The sequence below is a fragment of the Choristoneura fumiferana genome, chromosome 2, assembly GCF_025370935.1.
Source record: "Choristoneura fumiferana chromosome 2, NRCan_CFum_1, whole genome shotgun sequence".
Lineage (NCBI taxonomy): Eukaryota > Metazoa > Arthropoda > Insecta > Lepidoptera > Tortricidae > Choristoneura > Choristoneura fumiferana.
Genome location: NC_133473.1, coordinates 16,794,851 through 16,815,896, shown reverse-complemented (window position 1 = coordinate 16,815,896; position 21,046 = coordinate 16,794,851). Strand labels below are relative to the sequence as shown.

The window sequence follows — 21,046 nt, the reverse complement described above, 5'->3', positions numbered from 1 at the left end:
GACTATGGCCTTAATAATATGGGATTAATAAGGCCGGTCCCAGGATATTGCTGAAAGACGGATTTTGCTGGATTTTTCTGTCCGGTAGATCGATTCCAACGAAGTGTCAGTGTTACCATTCCAAAATTCGAAAACTCCTGTTATAAAGCTGGACATTCCAACAGAAAGCGTAAATAATACGAGTAATAAAAGGCTAATAGAGTTGACAAAAGTGAGGGTGGGGGTGAGGGTACGACTGCAGTGTTATCAAATTAACCAAACTTTTGCGGGAAAACAAAAGCATTATTGTCTAAGTCTGAACGAAAAACAAATAGGTAGGTACTTCAAAGTGTAAGTAAACCAAGTTTTCTATCAATTCATTGAGTAAGGACGAAGGCGCGGGAAAATCTAGTTCTACATATTGAATTGAGTCCACAAAAGTCAAGTGGACAAACTTTCACCGTATCATTTACGAAGTGCGCTATCGAGTTCATCGCACGCATCGCATCGCACGATAAAGAGGGCCCATACTATCTATTATTTTAGCGCCAAAAAAATGTAAGTAGGTTTAAACAGTATTCAATAAAAAAAATTTTTTTTATATAATGTTTAAAATATATATCTAATAAAGTTCACCATTAAACTTCATCAAGAGGAACTATGACACTAAACATGTGTATCCCCAGTGAAATATATAATAAAATTCAAAGTATAAAATTAACGACATCAATTGATCTCTATAATTCCGTGATCCCTGAAAACAATGGGTTCTTCTATTTTAGGTAGAACCTCTAAGGTAATAATTTTATCTCCTGCTAAGTAGATATTTGGAGAAAACTGCATTATTATAAAAATGTAGCTACATATAGCTGAGAAAATGTCGAACAGGGACGCTTAAAAACTTAACTTAACAAAATAAATTTTGTGACATGGTGACCTACAAAATTACGGTTAGCGCCAGAAAATAGAAGCTAGTCATATAAATGAACTAATTAATAAATAATCGACAAATGATTATGAAGACTTAACATAATGATTCAAGATAACGCTTGATCTGACATTTATTTATCTTGGTTACGATAAAACTTTGATAAAGTTAAACAATACATACTCATAGCATTAGCCACGGTCGCTCTTGAAACGGTAAGAACATCATATCCACATACAAGTTCGTATATTAATAATGCTTTTTTTGCGGACTCTACTTTTTGTTTAGAGTACTTTACGTTGTTATCCAAACTGGGTGAAATTCAACAAGCAATATTTGACTTTGACAAACTTATAAACGTTGCAAAAAATACGGTACAATTAATATTTTCCTCAGATGGCTGGTCCACGCTTGAGCGTCGCGGTGGTTCTGCTAGGTGTAACTATTATAGCACTTGGACAGGGTGGTTCGTATTAACATCTTTATCTTTTTATGTACTTCCCTACATAAAATATCTTTGTATAGTAAAAGGAATATTCGGTTAGATTTTTTTTTTATTGCTTAAAACGCGTTAAAACATAGGAATCAAAAAAGACATAGCCATATATTCGAAAAAAAAATTTTTGCTTAGAAAATTCAAGCAAAATTACTATGGAGCCAGGACAACATTTGAAACATTTTTTTTTATGATAGTATTAAATTTAGACCTATTTTAAATTATTGTTATAATTAGAGTACGTTAAAATGAGCATCTTTTAATAGGGTTACTTTTCTCTGTGACCAACTACAGATGAGATAGATGTAGAAGAAAGAAAATGAGCATTCGACATATTTTGATCAAACAATAGCTAAGGTTAACGGCTTAATTCGGTTCTGGCACTTCGCCGGCCGCTGCCGCGGCACGCTTGCTCCGCTCGCTCGGCTCATGCGTTGTGGTCACAGTTCATGCTAACCACTCCTCGCTTCGCTCGTTTCGTACCTAAATTTTAAACTTTAGAGTCCCTATATCTCGGCCATTTTTGATTACTTACAGAGAAAAAAAAATCAAATAAAATACGCTTATTTTAATGTATGGGTCCCTTTATCTCGGCCATTTTTGATTACAGAGAAAAGTTGTTCAAGTAAAATACGCCTATTTTAACGTATTGTATTCGATAACATCATTTGAAAAGTCATTATGGCTTCATTTTGCTAAAAAAAAAAACTAAGTCCGTGCCCCCTTTGCTAGAGTACCGGAATCCCTTTATTTTTATGGTTTACAAAATGCATTTTTTTTTATCCAGAGGACTTACCATGTCGTGCCAGAGATGTGGGTATTCCCGGTCGATCTATAGTGTGCGTGTGCGATGCTAACTACTGTGATACTATTACTCGAGAGGCTCCTGCACCAGGGACTTTTGTGGTTTATACTTCGAGCAATGTAAGAAAGTTACCTACCCACCTATTTGTTTCTTTGTAATATCAATATAACCTTTAGATAGGTTTCTGTGGTTAACCCTTTAGCCGGCAATGCACTATAAATCCACCATGACTTCCGTAGTTTTTTTTTTTAAGAAATTCAGCATAATGATTAATGCTTTATTGTTTTAACATCTATTAGTTCCGAAGAGTTTGAAGGGTTATCTATTGTTTGCCCGAAAGTTATATGCTATAATTTCATTTTCCCGAAGTTTACATGCCCGAAACTTCATTTGCCCGAATGTTTCGTTTGCTAGAAAATTTATTTGATATATTCTTATTTTCCCGAAAATTAGATGCCATAATGATACGAATGCAATACGTACCTATTGTTTTTCATATAATTAAGTGCAATAATATTATTTAATAGAATATTCAAACGCCATACAAAATAGTGTTTAGTTTGATTATGATTGATTAAATTTGCTTTTTTCTATTACTAATCTATCTATTATCTTTATTATCCGGGCTGCTATAAAAAAATACCTAACATCCAGTGGCGAGGCGTCAGATATTTCCTTGGTAAAGCCGAAGCAAAGATCACTTACATCTTTCATAAACTCTATATGTCTTGTTGTTCTATTTTGTGTATACTGGGCAAGCCGGTGGGAATAGGCTTCTAAGGACGCTTCGCCACTCACTGCTAACATCGAACCTAATCTATCCGAGTGCTCCGAACCGTCTTGCTCGCTCGCTTCGCTCGCTCGCACAAATCAAATGTCGCAATTCTAACCTAACCTAACTGGGTAAAATTTACCTGATTCAAAGGCTTGTTTGACGTATGGGATTTATCCGTATATAGTGTCGATACGCACCATTTACATGGATGGCAAATTACATTATGGTATGCCTCTACTCTAATATGTTCAATTATCTGTTCAACCGGTTGAACATATTGGATGACTTTTCTCCAATTTTCATGTGATACTTATGGCTTACAATGATTATGAAAAAAAAAATTATTGAAATTAATATTATGGGAAACAAAGATTCTGTCATTTGATTAATATGGTAAACAATGAGTAGTGGAAATGAATTTATAAGAAAAAATATTATGGCGGTTGAATAATATAGCACATGAAATTCGGGCAAGTTAAGGTATTACCATTACCAGTTTGAAGACCTTTGCGTAAACTGCCGCATAAACATACATTTTTGTTTATAATTTTTTTACATACATAATTTCAGGCTGGACAACGTTTCGAGAAAAGTTATGGAATCATACAAACAGTACAAGATACTGTGGAAGAAGAATCAAGCGAAGAAATTCCCGATTCTGAATCAGAGGAAGAAGCGATTTCTTCCGAAGGTACATTGACCATGTTGTTAAATTGAACTCCATCAAACAGTAAAAATGTCGATATAGTAGGTATTATATATATCATACTTAGTGCCTCCGCTAATTCGCACGGGTGCAAGACGCGGGTGGCGGGTGCTGACTTTCAATTAGTTTCAATAGAGCAGAGACCCGCCTCACGCAGCGCAGCTCTGCTCTATTAGATGACATGAAACAAGCACGCCGCGGGGGCGCCCGGGTCTTGCACCCGCGCGAGTTAACGGGGGCCCTTAGACATCATAATCTCATCATACTTTTATGTTCTTGTAGAAGACAGTTTGAGCCAAGTTGTATTCAGATTGTTTAGAATCTCTCGGTACCAATCCATCGAAGGGTTTGGCGGGTCCGTTACTGATGCCGCTGCAATCAATTGGAGAAAACTATCAGATGGAGCTCAGATAAAATTCATCGAGTAAGTTCACTAATCACAATAGCCATGCTCGAAAAGTGCTTCGGGGACCCCTGGGGCTCCGCGAAGCTTCTGTAGGGGCTCCGCAGAAGTACTGGACATAATCAGGAGTTCGCAGAGTACCTACAACTTTTCATTAAATGAAACTGTTGATGTCAAGTTTTGACCATTCGGTCGGCAAATATTTAGTTTTCCAAAAGGGTTCCGTCAACAAAAAATAGGTATAAGTAGGAGAACTGCTGAAGCCATGGTATCCTAGTGGTTTGACTTCTCAAGCAGAGAATCGTGGGCTCAATCCGGACACGCATCTCCGAGTTTTTCGAAATTACATTTGAAAATGACCACGAGCACGGTTGAAGAAAACATCGTGAAGAAACCTGCACAACCCTGCTGAGTAATTCAATGCTGTGTGTGAAGTTCCCAATCCGCACTGGACCCGCGTGGGAAATATGGTCCAACCCTCTCATTCTGAGAGAGCCCTGCAGTGGGACGTATCTATTATATAGGCAAAAATGTGATGTGTGTGTGACCGACAATAATAATCAAAGATCCGGACAGCAAAGAGTATATCAACAAAGGGTACTAAATTCCTTATCCGTTCTTTCAGGTCTTATTTCAGCGCAACAGGTCTAGAATACAACATGATCCGTGTGCCCATTGCTGGATCAGATTTTTCTGAATATCCTTACACATACAACGAGGAGCCGTGGTATGACCATGCGTTGTCTAATTTCTCATTGACATCACACGATTTCTTTTTGAAGGTAAATCAGCATTGGTTTCCCTACATACATTAAAATATGCTTAAAGTTCATTAATATAGGTAGGTAATAATATTAAAAAAAGCCGTGGTGGCCTAGTGGTTTGACCTATCGCCTCTCAAACAGAGGGTCGTGGGTTCAAACCCCGGCTCGCGCCTCTGAGTTTTTCCAAATTCATGTGCGGAATTACATTTGAAATTTACCACGAGCTTTGCGGTGAAGGAAAACGTCGTGAGGAAACCTGCACAAACCTGCGAATCAATTCAATGGTGCGTGTGAAGTTCCCAATCAGCACTGGGCCCGCGTGGGAACTATAGCCCAAGCCCTCTTGTTCTGAGAGGAGGCCTGTGCCCAGCAGTGAGACGTATATAGGCTGGGATGATGAATAATATTATGATTTTTCTGTTTCACAACCTGCTTAGCTTAGGTACCTTTAGTACAGTCACCTGCAATTATATAGCGGAGCGTGCAAAAATATCTGAAACGTCCTGCCAGCCCTTGTAATAGAGTTGTATAAAATATTTATGCATGTTTTGTGTTAGATCAGGGTTTCTCAAAGTGGGGTACGCGAACCCCTAGGGGTTCGCTATTCGACGGTAGGGGGTTCGCGACAAGGTACGTGATGGTGGCTGCAAAACTGGCAAGATGATTAAGATTGGCTTTTGGAGTCTTTTTGTATTTTTTATTTCAACTCCAAATTTGTTACTCATTTGTTGTTGTTTGTTTCAGTTTGTATTTTCGTTGGCAAGACGATTCTAACCTATATTTTATTGAAATAGTTACCTTTTATTGAAATAATTAATAAATAATATAGGTACATTATATTATGATGATGAAAAATAACCTTAGTTTCTCCAACAGTCAATTTTATTACCTTCTTTGGGGGGGGGGGGGGGTTCGCTGTCGTCTAGAAACTTTAACAGGGGTACGTGGAGCCATAAGTTTGAGAAACCCTGTGTTAGATATTGGCGCTGGTGGCAGTACAAGTTTAACTCTATGTGTCAGCACAGACTCGTCGACGACACAGACTAGTCCATTCCAATTCCAACTGCAACGTAACCACAACTGCCGACTGCCCATACACTTTTCGTTGCAGTTCGATTGCAGTCGGCACAACTGCACTCTGACTGCAATTGAAATGTAGGGCAATCGGCAGTTACGTTGAAGCTGGAATGCAGTCTGTCTCTACTGGCCCTATCAGCATTTTTTTAATCAGTGAAGTGTAAATGAAGTTCATACATTAACACCAAGACTGAGACAAGGAGATCATGAAAGCTCTAATTTTTTCAGTTGCCCATGATCAAAAGAAGTCAACTGGTTGCCACGGACGAAGTCAAAATCACAGCTAGTACATGGTCCCCGCCTATTTGGATGAAGACTAATGAGAGAATCACCGGTTTTGGACAACTTAAGCCAGAATTCTATCAATCATACGCTGATTACCACATACGGTTTGTTAATCTACAACGTGTGTATTCCATACGAACATAATTATATTTTTAAGACGGAAAGTGTAATGTAGTTGTACAATGTGTAGAATTATATTTTAGTGTCACAGTGATTTGGTTTTTACCGTGAAATTTATTGAAATAAATAAGTCGAAATCAAATCGGACGAGATATCAATATCTTATCCGATTTTTAGGGTTCCGGAGCCAAAATGGCAAAAACGGAACCCTTATAGTTTCGTCAAGTCCGTCTGTCTGTCTGTCCGTCCGTCCGTATGTCACAGGCATTTTACTCGAAAACTACAAGATGTACGAGTATATCAATGAAATTTGGAGTACAGACGTCTTGTCAAAGCCGCTATTTAGTTTTGTAGTTAAATTACAAAAATAAATATTTATAGGGGGGGCACATAAACGTAACAGAAATTGAAAAAAAAAATTTTTAACTCGCATCAACGTGTGTGTGACACACAGTTCGATAGCTCTTTTGAAAAAATAGTAAGGTTTCTCCAAAACTTTTTTGATTAAGTGAAGATTTCCGGAAATAATCGCTCCCAAAGTAGCAAAAATTGTGTCCCCTCCCCCCCTCTATCTTGTAAACCGTTTGTCTAAAAAAAATGCAAAAATATGGAAAGGTAACGCGTAATAAATACTTTCAACGAAAATTGGTTTCAACATGATCGGATATACCGTTTTTGAGTTATTGCCGAAAAACTGCGCTTCTCAACAAAAGGACGTAAGTGCCGTGAAGATACGCTCTTTTCTGGTAATAGATTTTAAGACTGTAGTAAGTGTTTTAATTGTGTTATTATAACGCACATAATATTAAGTACTTGATTTTTTTCGTAATGGCTACGGAACCCTATCTTGGGCGTGTCCGACACGCTCTTGGCCGGTTTTTTTAAATTTAAATCTAAACTAAAATGTCTCCAGTTTTTTGCCGTTAGTTAAAATTTATGGTCGTATAGAATACACACGCTGTACAGAATATTTTTACAAAAACATCTTTATCTAGTCTTACTTAATTTCAAAACACGATAAGATACGGTCGGTTCCCTAGCATGTACAGAAGCGTTCATAATGAATGCGTGTGTACCTACTACTTTTTTCATACTAGTTTCCTAAAAAAGAAAAGACTTACATTAGGGCAACTACCTCCTGTACAGTCAAGAAAACTAAATCACGTACCTTTTTGTAATAAATTTCACTGTAATTTCTTTGGCAAATGCATGGGATGTCAGGATGATATTAGTATCACAAAAGTCGCTGACTTGATGAGTTAGTTAATTCAGTTATTCATTTGTTTTAGTTTCATGGAGGAATACGAAAAGGCTGAAGTCAAGATCTGGGCCATTACTACCACGAATGAGCCAATTAACGGAATTATTCCTCTAGTCAACTTTAACTCTTTAGGATGGACACCAAGGCAACTGGTAACGAATTTTCATCGCAAACTACAAAATATTCACTTCCTACACAAGAACTGGATCAGCAGCATCTTGTCTTTGTATTGTATGCTATAAAAAATTAATAGTATTTTGAATATCCCATAACTCCCATAAGACATGCGTGACATTCAGTGAATAAGAACATTTCACCTAAGCAGCCCTCGAGGCGCTTGACACTTTCTTTCTGGCCATACATAGCGTTGCCAAAAAACGGGTCAAGAGCGTGTCGGACACTCCCAAAATAGGGTTCCGTAGCCATTACGAAAAAATTAAGTAATATCGCTCGATTTTAATTAAAATTTGCACTTTAAAGTTGAATATTTCGCAAAAACATCAATTAATCGAAAAATCGTCTTAGCAAACCCCTAATGGTTTTAAAAGACCTATCCAACGATACCCCACACTATAGGGTTGGATGAGAAAAAAAATCACCCCCACTTTACGTCTATGGGAGGTAAGTACTCTAAAAAAAAATATTTTTTAGTTTTTAAAGTACCGTTTTGTCGGCATAGTTTACATATAGGTATATCCGTGCAAAATTACAGCTTTCTAGCATTGATAGTCCCTGAGCAAAGCTGCGGACGGACAGACGGACGGACGGACAGACAGACAGACAGACAGACATGGCGAAACTATAAGGGTTCCGTTTTTGCCATTTTGGCTCCGGAACCCTAAAAATCAGGAATTCCATCTAGGTACCTACTATACTTTATCATAAGCTAGGCCACCTAGTGGTTGAACCTCTCTATGGTCTCTGAAGCAGGATTCAAACCCGAGCTGGCAGCTCTGTCTGAGTTTTTCAGAATTCATTCATCAACACGAGCTTTATGGTGAAGGAAAACATCATAAGGAAAGCAATTCAATGGTATGCGTGAAGTTCCAAATCCGCATTGGGCTTGCGCGGGAAACCAGTGCCCAGCAGTGAGACGTAAGGCCGAGATAATGATATAGTAATACTTAATCAATTTTTTTCTACTTTTAGGGTCGTTGGGTGGCTGACAACCTCGGTCCAACAGTGAGAAACTCTCGCTTCAACCAAACTCTAATCTTAGCGGTTGATGACCAGCGATACATCGTGCCTATTTGGTTAGCTGGGGTGAGTTAGCATGTTTCTGTGTATCAATATTACAAGAATATACGAGTTAGGATGCGTTAGGTTTAAATTTTGTTCCTTCACCTATTTCAACTTGGAAGCTTCCCAGGCCCCGCTCTAGCCCTTGATCAAGGTAGAGAGACTGCCTTTCAAAAGGCACCACCATAATTTTATTTTGCACTGGAAACTGGAAAATGGTGCCCCTTACCATCTGGCGCCTAGAACGACCGCTCCTCTTCCTCTTGCTCTACTCCAGGGCCGGCGCTGAAGCTTCCAATGGCTTTCCTACAACCATGTGGGTAGAAGAAACTATGGCCCTACCATGCGTTCGTTTTGTATTTTACACTGGGCACGGAATGTTTTGTATAAAAACAAATCCACTAGGCAGTGAAAATAGAGTTCACGTCAAGCTTCAAATATTATCAATAGGGACGGGCGTACGGCGTGATGCTTTAGGACGACAGTAGGCAACGTAACGGTAAAGCCACAACAAGACCTGAGATAGCTTGTCCCTCGCTAATACTTCTTTCAAAAGACTTGACATAATATCTTGCTCAAAATAGATGGCGAGAGAAGACCCGAAGTCTATCGAATACATCGACGGCATCGCGCTCCATTACTATGGAAACTTCGTCCACCCAATTATTCTGACGGCAATCCAAAACCAATATCCTGGCAAAATCCTACTATCAACAGAGGCGTGCGAAGGTAAGAGACCATGTCTACTACCAATACTATTATAATAAATGAGTAAGTTAGCGCGTACCTATTTGTTACTTCTTCTGGTTGATTTGGTATGTACCTAGATAGTTGGAAGTCTTTATAACACATTGGATTTTTATCTTGATATGGGAATATCTGATACAGGATCGGGATAAAATACCATAAATTTCAACCTCCAGGACTAGAGACAATGCAAGAATGAAGTTTGAATGGTTTAGGTGAAAGAAGAAATAAATAATAAATAAAAGGGAGGTATAATGAACCGGAGTACGCGGCCTCCTACTACATAGCTGGACCAACGACATTGCGACAGTTACGGGCCGCCACTGATGGATGCAGGTGGCCAGTTGCCATTGTGGCGTTCTAAAGAAGACTATGCTCAACAGTGGACCTCTTCCGTCAGTGATGATTGAAAAGGTTCAAAATAGGGTTGTAACAGAACTTCGCTTCCGCCTCCTTTACTGCGGAAGTTCCGCAATTTTCTTGCAGAGTTATAACGGAGGTTTATTTCTCATTTCATTATCTCGGCGCGCAGCGGGAACGCGGTCGGGGTGGGGACGGGCGTATGACAAATAACACACGACAGGAATCAACCTGTGTCGTTGCTTTGACGTACGAAGTTGTAATGTATATGTTTGATTGAACCACGATTTTTAAAGTGATTTTGTACAAAGTAATTGTTTATTTAAGTCACATGCACGATGTCGCCGAAAACAAGTGATTTGGTAGTTTTTTTAGAATTTTTTGAGATTTTTGAGATGATTAAAGCATAATCTACTATTTTTTCCACATCCACTTTCACTTTCACTTTCACCTCCGCATCGGCCTCCATTAACCTCCGCATCCGCGGAGGCGAAACTCGTCGCCTGCACATCCGCCTCCGCCTCCGCTAAGAAGGCCTCCGTTACAACCCTAGTTCAAAATACAAAATGACGATCTAATTTTTCCATTGAAACAGGTCCGATGCCATGGGACAGAGAAAAGGTTGAAATAGGATCCTGGGACAGAGCACGCAAATACACGAAGAGTATTCTACAAGTAAGAACAGTCACTCCATCGCTTCTAGTTCTGTAGTTATTATGCCTTAGCAATGTTGTCATCAATGTAAACGTTTATAATTCCAGGATCTAAACAATTATGTGGTAGGGTGGATTGACTGGAACCTCTGTTTAAGCCCCACTGGGGGACCCAACTGGGCGGATAACTTCGTAGATTCCCCTATACTTGTATACGGAGACCAAGACGAGTTTATAAAGCAGCCCATGTTCTACGCTATGGGTCACTTCTCTAAATTTATTCCCAGAGGATCGGTAAGGATCAGATCCGCGCGCCAAAGCTTGGTTACCGTTGAAAATGCGGCTTTCCTCAAGCCAGACGGAAATATTGTGATGGTGATACAAAATACGTAAGCACAGTTATTTGTACCTAATTTCGATCAATAAATATAAATGCAACATTTAAATAACTCTCTTTTGGGCAGTTGGGTAAAAATACAAAGTTTTGCCAAAACCTTTTATATCTAACTATTAATTTCTTTATTTAACTATTAATCAACACTACTTTTATGCATCTCAATAAGCTTATCCTTTAATTAAAGTTCATTTCATCTACTGTGGAACTAAAGATACAGTCAAATAAGTTAGAAGCAGTTGTGGTATCCATAAGGGCCTATGGACACGACCTAGGTATTTTATAGACACATACGACGACGTTTTATTTACAGCGCCGATAATTCTCAAAAAGCTAATACAAAAGCGACTGAATCTTGTTTAAAGCGTATTAACTCGCGTCAACTGCGCGTCACCTGTCTACAAAAACACCATGTGCGAAGGCCCTTATACAAATATTAGTTTAAAATTACTAGGTGATTCCTGAATAACAAAAAGTATGAAACATTTAAAATCCATGTATGATTCATGAGACTCAACTATGTACCATAACCACAGAAAATGATAAAAGATATTGATTCTTAATTTATTATCATGACTACTACATTATTAAGCTAGTTTAAGACAGCAGCATAGAAAATAATTCTGAGTAATTGAACAATTAAATATTTGTATGCTTGACTGTGAATTATTTTGAATACCTATTTAAATCATGCATTCTGAAACTTTGTTTTTAAACTAAAATAAGAAAATAGGTGGCAAAATACTAACTAAAAGGCTCATAAAGTCATCCTTACTGGCCCCTCCCATTGACCAATCTACATTGGAATTTACCATAAGCAACCAAAAACAAAACAAACGAACCAACATGCTGAATCGATCCTCATTGACAGTTTTTTTATTGTGAATCTTATTTTTCAGGCGAACACGCGCAGTAAACGTCCGAATTCGCATCAGCAATTCCCGCTTCATAGATGTCCACACGGAGGCCCAGTCAATAAAAACTATAGAAATTAATGATAATTAGAATAAATATCAAAAAAACTTGAAAACAAATATTTTATTGAAATCAACAACTGCTTCCCTTAGCAAATAAATAAACCATTCTGTGTCTTTAACCTGTATCAATAAACAATAAACATCAGTACTCAGTCAATGATGAGATTTTATCTAGGGGCCACACTCTGCATACTACTCTGCTCCTTACAAGTCCAATTGGTACAGGACCATATACTCTCGAATCCGATGAGTTGCTGGTATTATCTCCTTCTAACCACACATGCCCTCTTGGTACAACTTGACTTCTTCTTGGGAATTGTCCTCTCACTTTATCTCCAGGCAAGGCCGTTACTCGCTTACAAATATTCTGGCGAGGATTGCTAGGACTCTTGGCTATAACAATGTCGCCACGCCGAAGTCTTTGCATACGAGGGCTTAAATGTTCAGTGAATAATATGTTGTTTGATTCTAAAGTTGGCTCCATTGACGGGCCAGAACACTAAAAAAGAAAAACCAGGTTTAGTATTGATTTTTTCCATTGAATGTTGTTAGTTTTAAACCTATAAGTAAATCAAGTCCAATGGTAATATGGGTTTCAACTCACCATAACAAAATCACCGAGATATTCAAATGTGCAGTGTGTAACGCAGGCATACTGAAACACGTAACCCACAAAACCACAAGTTTTGCCAACGAACTTCAAAAGGGTCATTGTTTGTACACTTAAATAAATTCCAAGGATGTTAAATCTTTAACATACTGTGCAGTCAACAGCCGATTCAACGTATCTTTTCAACGATGAGCTCATTATAATTACACTCGTTCATTTGGTTTTGTATATAAGTATTTATTATTAACCTGCGTAAAACTTCGAAAAACAAAGCAGAGAATTACACTGCCAGGAAATTATATTACGGTCTGTTCTGGCTGTACTGCTGTAATAAAAATAAAACAATCACAAAATTTAACCAATAATCGTCGTAGTTTTTTCTGTTTTTAGTTTGACATTGACAGTCTTAATCTGTCTGATAACTAAACGCTCAAAAGCGTCGCATATTGTTTCCAACTCCACATAAGCTGCTTAGGAAACCAGACGTGGCGATATTTTTAATACAATGGTTTCCAGAAACGAAGCAACAAATGTCATTTGTCATTTCAGTTTTTGACATAATCCGATAGTAAAAAAAAACTCCGTGGCCAAATAGAGCTGTCACTCTTTTGAAAAATCATAATTATCGATATTATTGTCTTTGTCTTACCGACAAAGAAATTAAACAATATTTTATCTTCTTACGCGTAAAAGTGTTCATATAGTTTCAACTGTGCATACTCATACTATTATACTTGACATATAATGTAGATGTCATGTGATGTACAACTAATGCAGTAAAAGTAAAAGCGTCAGTTAATAATTTTATGTAAAAATTTATTTTTGTTGCCGATCACTTTTTACTATTTAAGTTTATACAATTTTTACTGATTCTGAAAAATAATTATAAATAATTGAACCGACTACAAAAAACTATGAAAATAATTTTCTACCAGTCTGAAGTCGGTCGGTGCCGCAGCACGAGCCAGCAGGAGTGGACTTACTACCTCACCTACTCACTTTATATTGGGCTTCAATCACTAAGAACCATTATGCATTGTAACTATTATATATTTCGACCACTAAGCATTTTAAACTTATGCGTTTAGAACTTATGTCAAATAACTTTATATATTTTGATGCATTATATTTTAAAATTTTTGGTATTTCAACTGTATGTATTTAAACCGATATGTATTTTAAATTTATATAATATAATACGTACCCTTTTGAACTTTGCTAAGATTCATAGTTCATGCTTCTCACTAGACATGGGTAATCTCAACTCCGCGAAGTGATCTGACTCACTAGATCCAGCTCCGGTGTCGGTACCGAATCCGCTTACTGAATCCGACTCCTTTATTGACTCCGGTTCTTTCGAGCGATTATTAATTTATCTATGGCCGATCCGCCCCGGCTCGGTTCGGTTGTCGGTACGGTACGGTAACTGTGGTAGTATTCGTGAGTTCAGTGATTCGATGTCGTGTTAGTACAAAAGTGAATCGATTCCAACATAGATAATAAGATTAAAGACAAATCAAATCCGCAATAATTACTACAACCAAACCGATACCACGCAGGGCACTCAAGTCCAAATCCGATCCGCAGGGCTATAGATAAGAAATATCGAAGTTCGATGCGCGAGCTTTTCCGAAAAACACATCGTTATATTGTTTATCGTTTCTTCGACATTAGTACGATTCTATTCGAGTTTGTAGCAACAGTGCCGATCCGAATCGATAGCGTATTAGTGCAATAAGGCGGATTGAGCGGAAATGAGTGTGCGTGACGGCGATCACGAGCGAGGCGAGCCGCTCGATCCAGTCGGAGTTAGTAACTCCGGAGTCAATAAGATTTGAAAGGAGTCATTAAGAGATTCGGATCCGCTTGAGGTTCTGACTCTTTTGAATCTTCAGATCCGGATTTACCCACCTCTAAACCGAACCGACCAATAACATAGATAATAAGATCCAAGTCCAAGATCCGATCCGCAGTATTATGAAAACAAAACCGAATCAGTTATTCCACACTAATGCCCTTTTTTATTATTTAACACAACTTTAAAATAAATTATGGTATGTATGTAACAAACTATTACTTTAATAAATTTCATGGTTCATTAATTTGTTACACATAACCATGGATAATGTGACACCTTTTCGCTTACTATTGAATCGAATAGAACAATATGTTCTATGTCGTAGTTTTTCAGTCATTGTAAAATCATTTGGAAGCATAATAGCTCTTCTTCCATCTAGGTGTTTGTAAAATAAAAACTTATTGAATGTCAACTATGACCTTTCATTTGTCAGAAAGGCTTACATTTGTACTCTTTGTATGCCTTGTTCCATGTTCGTTTAGGCTTGCTAAAGCTGTGTGCAGTTCTCCATGCACAAAATATAAAGCCATTATACCTACAACACATTAAATATGTGTTAGTTAATGTAAAATAAAATACCTATAACAGTTTTTTTGTACCTGTGAACTTCAACATTTTATTACAATGTTTTAAAGAGACCAGTGCCGGTTTTAGCACTTCCAGTGCCCTGGGCGAGATTCCCACGGCGCCCCCAACTTTTAGGAATTTTATAGAAGGTATAGGCTTCAGGCGCCTCTTTGCGTTTGGCGCCCTGGGCAGTCGCCCCACCGCTCCCTACCCTAACGCCGCTACTTAAAGGGACAGTAGTTTGTATAACCTCCTGAGTCCTGATATTTTTAATATACATTGTTTTACAGACCGACCAAGCTGAGCATTCTTTTTCTTACAATATTGATTTGAATATTATAAAGATAAAACCACAAAAGTATTCTGTGATAAAGGGAAAAAAATATTTGGCTACCGTAGCCTTTAACCAATTTTCTCATGCAAAAACTCCCACTTCTACAGTTGCTGACTTAAATTCTGTTAAATATGTACCCATTGGCATGCATTTGATCAATTCCAGGGTAGACAGCGCTAGTTCGCTCTGCAGAAATGCGTCGCCAGCCCCCTAGTACAGTAGGCAGCTAAAGTGCCCCAAACACACAATATACTTACCCGTAATATTTAACAGATTTAATGATTCATAGTTAATAGTTAACTATATAATTGTTACAAGATGTTTACTGTGATTATTTTTAATGAGTTCCTGATCTGCAATGCAGTTGCATGCATCATAATCACGGGTAGGCTATCAGGAACTGATTAAAGATAAATTGGTCCACATCCTGCAACAAATATATCACATGGTATTTATTTAATTTGACTCAAATGGTGGAAAAGTTATGGAAATGTTTGTTTTTGGTCTAAACAAGATTTTTGACTGCAATATATTATTAATATTGTTATTAAATAGTCAGCCATACCATTAATATTAGCATTAGTGTAGTGTAATAATTCACATTGTACAATTCCAATCCAAAATGGTACCAATTAACAATAAATTTCAAGTATTATCTCAGTTGCCAATCAAATTAAGTAATGTATAAAGGGTCATATAATTTATTAATTAATAATACATTTTATATAAGTATTACAATGGCATTCAAATATGATTGATAACATGAAACACAAATATATATTTTTTATCATGTAATATTGGCATTCTTTGCTCTCTTCCTGGTTATGTTATTTAATGAAATCATGCCATTCTTTTCATTTGAGGTTAGGATATAGTAATGTTAAATAGCTTGTACATTTTGACAGACAAACAGACAATCACACTTCCACAATAATAATTAAAAAATATAAAGAAATTTAAATCAAACAAACAGAATGTTCTTGCATCTATTACTTATCAATTACTTCATGTCCATACAGACAAAAAACACATGATTTAAATCAAATTTTTTGTGGCAAACAAATAAAACTATATCAAACTGAATATTAGACTAAAAATACCTTAATAAAGTCATGATAAAAAAAAAACTAAAACAAAAAAGACTTTCCAAAAGCGCCTAAACAACACTTTTTAAGCACTTTTCCTTTTTGAACAATATGTTTTATGTACTTATTTCTTAACAACACATGACTTTTAAATTACAAATGATTATATCAAATAGAAATAAAATTAGATTAATTTAAATAAAATAAAATACTTTTCCCCTTTTTACCCAAATTAGTCTTAGGACATCCCAATATAAATGGGATCTCAGCAGGTTACTGAACTGAAAGTGTTACTAATTTTGAATTTTTCAACAGCAAAGAACTATGGGCAAGTTTTCTGGTAAGAAATGTCGGCTGCTGTCCATGCTGTCGCTGACATGCAGCTTCTTCTTCGTGGAGCTGATTGTAGGCTATGTCACCAACTCTATGGCTCTGGTGGCTGATTCATTCCACATGCTGAGTGATGTGGCTGCATTAGTTATCGCCTTCTTATCAGTTAAAGTGAGTATGATTGTTTAATGTACACTCCTAATAGCTTGTTCTATTGTTAAATTCTAGTTTAAAGGGTATCAAGATTATTTCCGCATGTAATTTCCTGGCTGTAAAATGTCACAAAAGTTGTAATTCCGAAAATGGGTTGTTCATCTATTACATGAGCAATGGTTGTAAATTTTGACCCCTCCGCATGGCAATGATTTTTACAAAATCTCTCAAGTTTCTGTATATAGAGTTAATCATAGGCAAGTAAATATTGCAGAGATTTACCAATCAAGCCCCGCCTTTGACTCCCATGTCATCAAAAATAAGCAAAGAGTAGACCCACCCCACTTTGCTTACTACTAACCCACTCCCCATTTCTTTAGCCTTACTTAATACTCAAAAATGCTCCCATAATAGTAGTCCTTTATTTCCTTTCTTACATGTACGATATTATCCTCTATTATACTACCAAAGGAACTACAGCGGATAATCCAGCAAAAAATAGATGTCACAAATCACTCATTAAATGTCCCATGCTTCTGTCGCCTATACCACAAACAAGTTATACAATTCGCCTTACTCGTATTCGTCGCTTTTTTGTATGAGAAAGTTCAATTATGTTGATTTGTAGCACTTTTAATTTTAGTGGTACTTACAACTTTAAAATATTGTATATATTTTATGAAACAAACTTGAAATAGATTTAGGTAAGCACCTCTACTATAATATAGTATACTAACTATATTTGTAGTTAAGTGAGATCATCATCAAAGTAAAATTCTACCATATTATCTTATTAGTTCAAACACAAAACTCAAAACCTATTATTAATGTTATTACATAACATTTTCTGGGTTCGGGATTCTGTACCTGCAGGGCTACTACGAAACTCAAAACTCGAAGTTCGTGTCATGCGATCCCTCTGACACTTATACTATGTAATACGAGAGCGAGAGGGACGGTTTCGAGTTTCGAGTTTTGTAGTAGCCCTGCTGAAGGCAATAGTATTTTATGCAATTGTATCGTAATAGGGGTCGCTAAATTGATTAGTTGTAGGAGAAGGACTAAAAAATTATCTTTAAAACATTAAAACAATAAAACACTGTTCATTGTTTCTCAGGCCTAAATATACTTTATTTCTCGTAAAAAAAGTTGGCAACCCTAGACTGGGCATTCCCAGATAAAGACGGAAAATGTATAACATTTTTTTTAACATTTCATGAGATGTAACCCAAAAAGTCGGATTTAAAATTTGTTTTGCGCCAAATCGCGAATAGCTCTTGTATTGACCAAACAAAGCAATATACCTATCGCCGCTTCTGATTTTCTGATGGGTTCTCGATGGGTCGGTAACGGCACAGAAAATCGCCAAGGTTTCAACCGGGATCCTTTCGACTGCCATAATTTTATAAGTCATAATGTAATGTTTGTCATAATTATTGTTAGTCATAATTTTTTTTCCCGCTGAAACCGTACATTTTTCATATTTTTTTAAATGGTTATCCTGTAGAACTCTATAGGTTAGGTTAGGTTTGTTTTATAACCATTCAGAAAAATAAATTGTTTCACAGAAAAAAATAATTATGTCAAACATTACATTATTTATGACTAACAATTTTCTACCAGTCGATATAGACCCGTTTCAACCATATAGTTCAATTAATCGTAATGGATCCTTAATTCGAGTCATTTGTCGCAAACAAGTGTACGTGTCAAAAAAAATTGGTGTCTTGAGTGAGTCAGTGGGTCTCTACGGGACATTGTGATTGACCAATCCGTGCCATCCAGGGGGGCTAGTACGAAATTCGAAAATCGAAGTTCGTACCGTACCGTACCGTCTCTCACTCTAGTTAATCCATACTTAATATACTTAATACTTAATTACTTAATATTACTTAATTACTTAATAATATTATAAATGCGAAAGTAACTCTGTCTGTCTGTCTGTCTGTCTGTTACGCTTTCACGCCTAAACCGCTGAACCGATTTTGATGAAATTTGGTATCTTTTATCGTGAAAAAGAGGTTTTAAGGGGTTGATAGTTTATATGGTGGAAGTTCGTCGCAGTCGAAGATAAAACCACGAAACTTGGCATTTAGGCACTTAATAAGAAATAATAAGTCGATATTTGTTTGAGCTTTTTTGAAAATTCGACATGTGAGGGGGTAAAAGTTTATATGGAAGGTCGTCATTATCGAAGATAAATCAATGAATCTTTATTAAACTTGCCATTTCGGCACGTGATAAGAGATAAGTAAGTAGATATTTGTTCGCGCGTTCTTTTAAATAGTTCCTGTATGTTTATATGGAAGATCGTCATTGTCGAAGATAAATCGATGGTGACATGATATATGGCATTTCAAAATCACTAAAGTTAAAATGATTTTTCCGTGCTAGTACAAGAAAATCTAACATCGAAGGCTGTTGAATATTCCTTTAAAGTTTAACGGAAATCAAAAATAACACCATATTTATTTATAAGATACTTAATTCGTTTTTGCTGCCAAAATTGACTACAACAGCTACATCACATTAAATTTAGATTAGAGCATGTCATAAGAACTCAGAACTCCATCCATGAAACGAAAGCAGTGGCTGTAGCCGAAATCGGCAAGAACAGACGTCATAATCATCATCACTTATACCGTCTTTTTTTCCACAGATGTCACCTAAGAAATGGTCAAAGAATACATTTGGCTGGGCCAGAGCTGAAGTCCTAGGTGCACTAGTGAACGCTGTCTTCCTTGTAGCATTATGCTTCAGCATCACAGTAGAAGCTGTCAAACGATTTTTTGACAACGATTACAAAATACACAACGAGAAGTTGCTAGTTGCAGTTGGTACTTTAGGGCTCGTGCTCAATGTGATAGGGCTGTTCTTGTTTCATGGTAAGTGGCCACCGTCTCAATTGTTTTACTTGTGTATTCTTCTTAACACGTTAAGTTTTGATAATCACTTGAACGATTGATTCAAGCGTTACTTTGAAAGAAAGAAAGAAAATACATTTATTTAACGCCATAAAAACGTCACAAACATAACAATAGAATAAAGACAAGACATGCATGACGCTAAATATTAGGGAGGACTTTGCGGAGCTCCATATCAATGGACTACACTAAATTACTTTGCTTCTCTGCTAAAATAAATAGCTTTGCTTTAACGGAGAAGGAAGGTTACTTAGTGTTGTCCATTAAACTTTTAAACTTAACGCTTATAATAAGTAAGTTGTATCTGCGCTATGCATGAACAGTTCAGGCGAGCTCCCCGTGGCTAGTGCTCAAGTCTACTGTGTTAGTAAATATTCCCTATCGTTAACGAAATAGACTCATTGTTCTTATCAACGTGTACCTACTCCACATTTTGTTGCATCTGCAAAACAGTAACGAGCAATTACTAACTGATTAGGCATTATTAACTCGGTTCCATTTTCTCGCTTCGACAAAGAAATTGCGTTAGTCTTTGTCCCGTAATCCATCTGAAAACGGTTCATATTTCTTTGAAACAATTTACAGGTGAATGAAACGGTGTGTGTATAAAGGTGAATGAAACGGTGTTATATTACAAAGCGCCTAATAGGCCCGTATTGTGCTCGAGTTTTGTGAACATATGTAGTCATGCAGATATTGTAAGATTATTTATAGCATTTGTATTATCAGATATTTTATTATAATTGAAACTTACAATCCGCTCAAAGTTGAGTTAGCTGAATATTGGTACGTTCAGCATCATTTTCTTTCTACACAGTTCTCTCAAAGTCCTTCGGATTTGTCTTGATGCCTAATACGTTACAAGTCACGAATTATTGTCGATTCGGTAAAAAGCACTCTTACAAGGTAAGACTAAGATTTCAAAGAAAACGTAAAGGCGATTAAATAATAAATATACAGGCACTGATACTTTGTAATGTTATATGATTACTGCAACCACGTGTCTTTGTTTTTGCGCGGTTATAGGGAAGATTCTCTTCATGATAGCGGAAATGGACTTATCTTGATATTCTGTACTGTTATAGGGATTTCTATCGCACCAGTCTAACGCTCGGAGGAAATACTTATATAATTCCTTAAAGGTATAAAAAGGTTCGGCTATTAAACGTAGTTATAAACAGACAGTTTATCAGATAATATATGCTATAATACTTAT

At 36.8% G+C, this 21,046-nt stretch overlaps 3 protein-coding genes across 5 annotated transcripts in view; 2 read left to right on the top strand and 1 right to left on the bottom strand.

Moving 5' to 3' along the window:
• Positions 1 to 463: 463 nt before the first annotated feature.
• Positions 464 to 12,126, top strand: LOC141445095 (lysosomal acid glucosylceramidase-like). 3 transcript variants are annotated; one of them, XM_074110888.1, is made up of 13 exons: positions 464 to 537; positions 1,304 to 1,373; positions 2,191 to 2,327; positions 3,554 to 3,674; positions 3,972 to 4,113; positions 4,718 to 4,874; positions 6,162 to 6,322; positions 7,628 to 7,751; positions 8,749 to 8,862; positions 9,423 to 9,567; positions 10,541 to 10,620; positions 10,707 to 10,987; positions 11,892 to 12,126. In XM_074110888.1, the coding sequence occupies exons 2-13, from the start codon at positions 1,304 to 1,306 to the stop codon at positions 11,995 to 11,997; spliced, it is 1,638 nt and encodes a 545-aa protein (XP_073966989.1). In that variant the 5' UTR covers positions 464 to 537; the 3' UTR covers positions 11,998 to 12,126. The 3 variants fall into 3 exon arrangements, with proteins under 3 accessions (XP_073966989.1, XP_073966987.1, XP_073966979.1); XM_074110886.1 differs by lacking the exon at positions 464 to 537 and adding an exon at positions 1,099 to 1,122; XM_074110878.1 differs by lacking the exon at positions 464 to 537 and adding an exon at positions 1,146 to 1,222.
• LOC141445126 (mitochondrial inner membrane protease subunit 1) lies at positions 12,013 to 13,106 on the bottom strand. Its single transcript, XM_074110912.1, has 2 exons — positions 12,574 to 13,106; positions 12,013 to 12,468 (listed from the first exon to the last, which is right to left on the bottom strand). The coding sequence occupies exons 1-2, from the start codon at positions 12,679 to 12,681 to the stop codon at positions 12,112 to 12,114; spliced, it is 465 nt and encodes a 154-aa protein (XP_073967013.1). The 5' UTR covers positions 12,682 to 13,106; the 3' UTR covers positions 12,013 to 12,111.
• Positions 13,107 to 16,717: 3,611 nt separating this feature from the next.
• ZnT63C (solute carrier family 30 member 1) overlaps positions 16,718 to 21,046 on the top strand; it is a 42,360-nt gene continuing 38,031 nt past the window's right edge. Inside the window, exons 1-2 of the mRNA XM_074110857.1 lie at positions 16,718 to 16,924; positions 19,566 to 19,791. Of these exons, the coding sequence (XP_073966958.1) occupies positions 16,748 to 16,924; positions 19,566 to 19,791 (403 nt within the window). The 5' untranslated portion in view covers positions 16,718 to 16,747. The remainder of the gene's footprint in view (positions 16,925 to 19,565; positions 19,792 to 21,046) is intronic.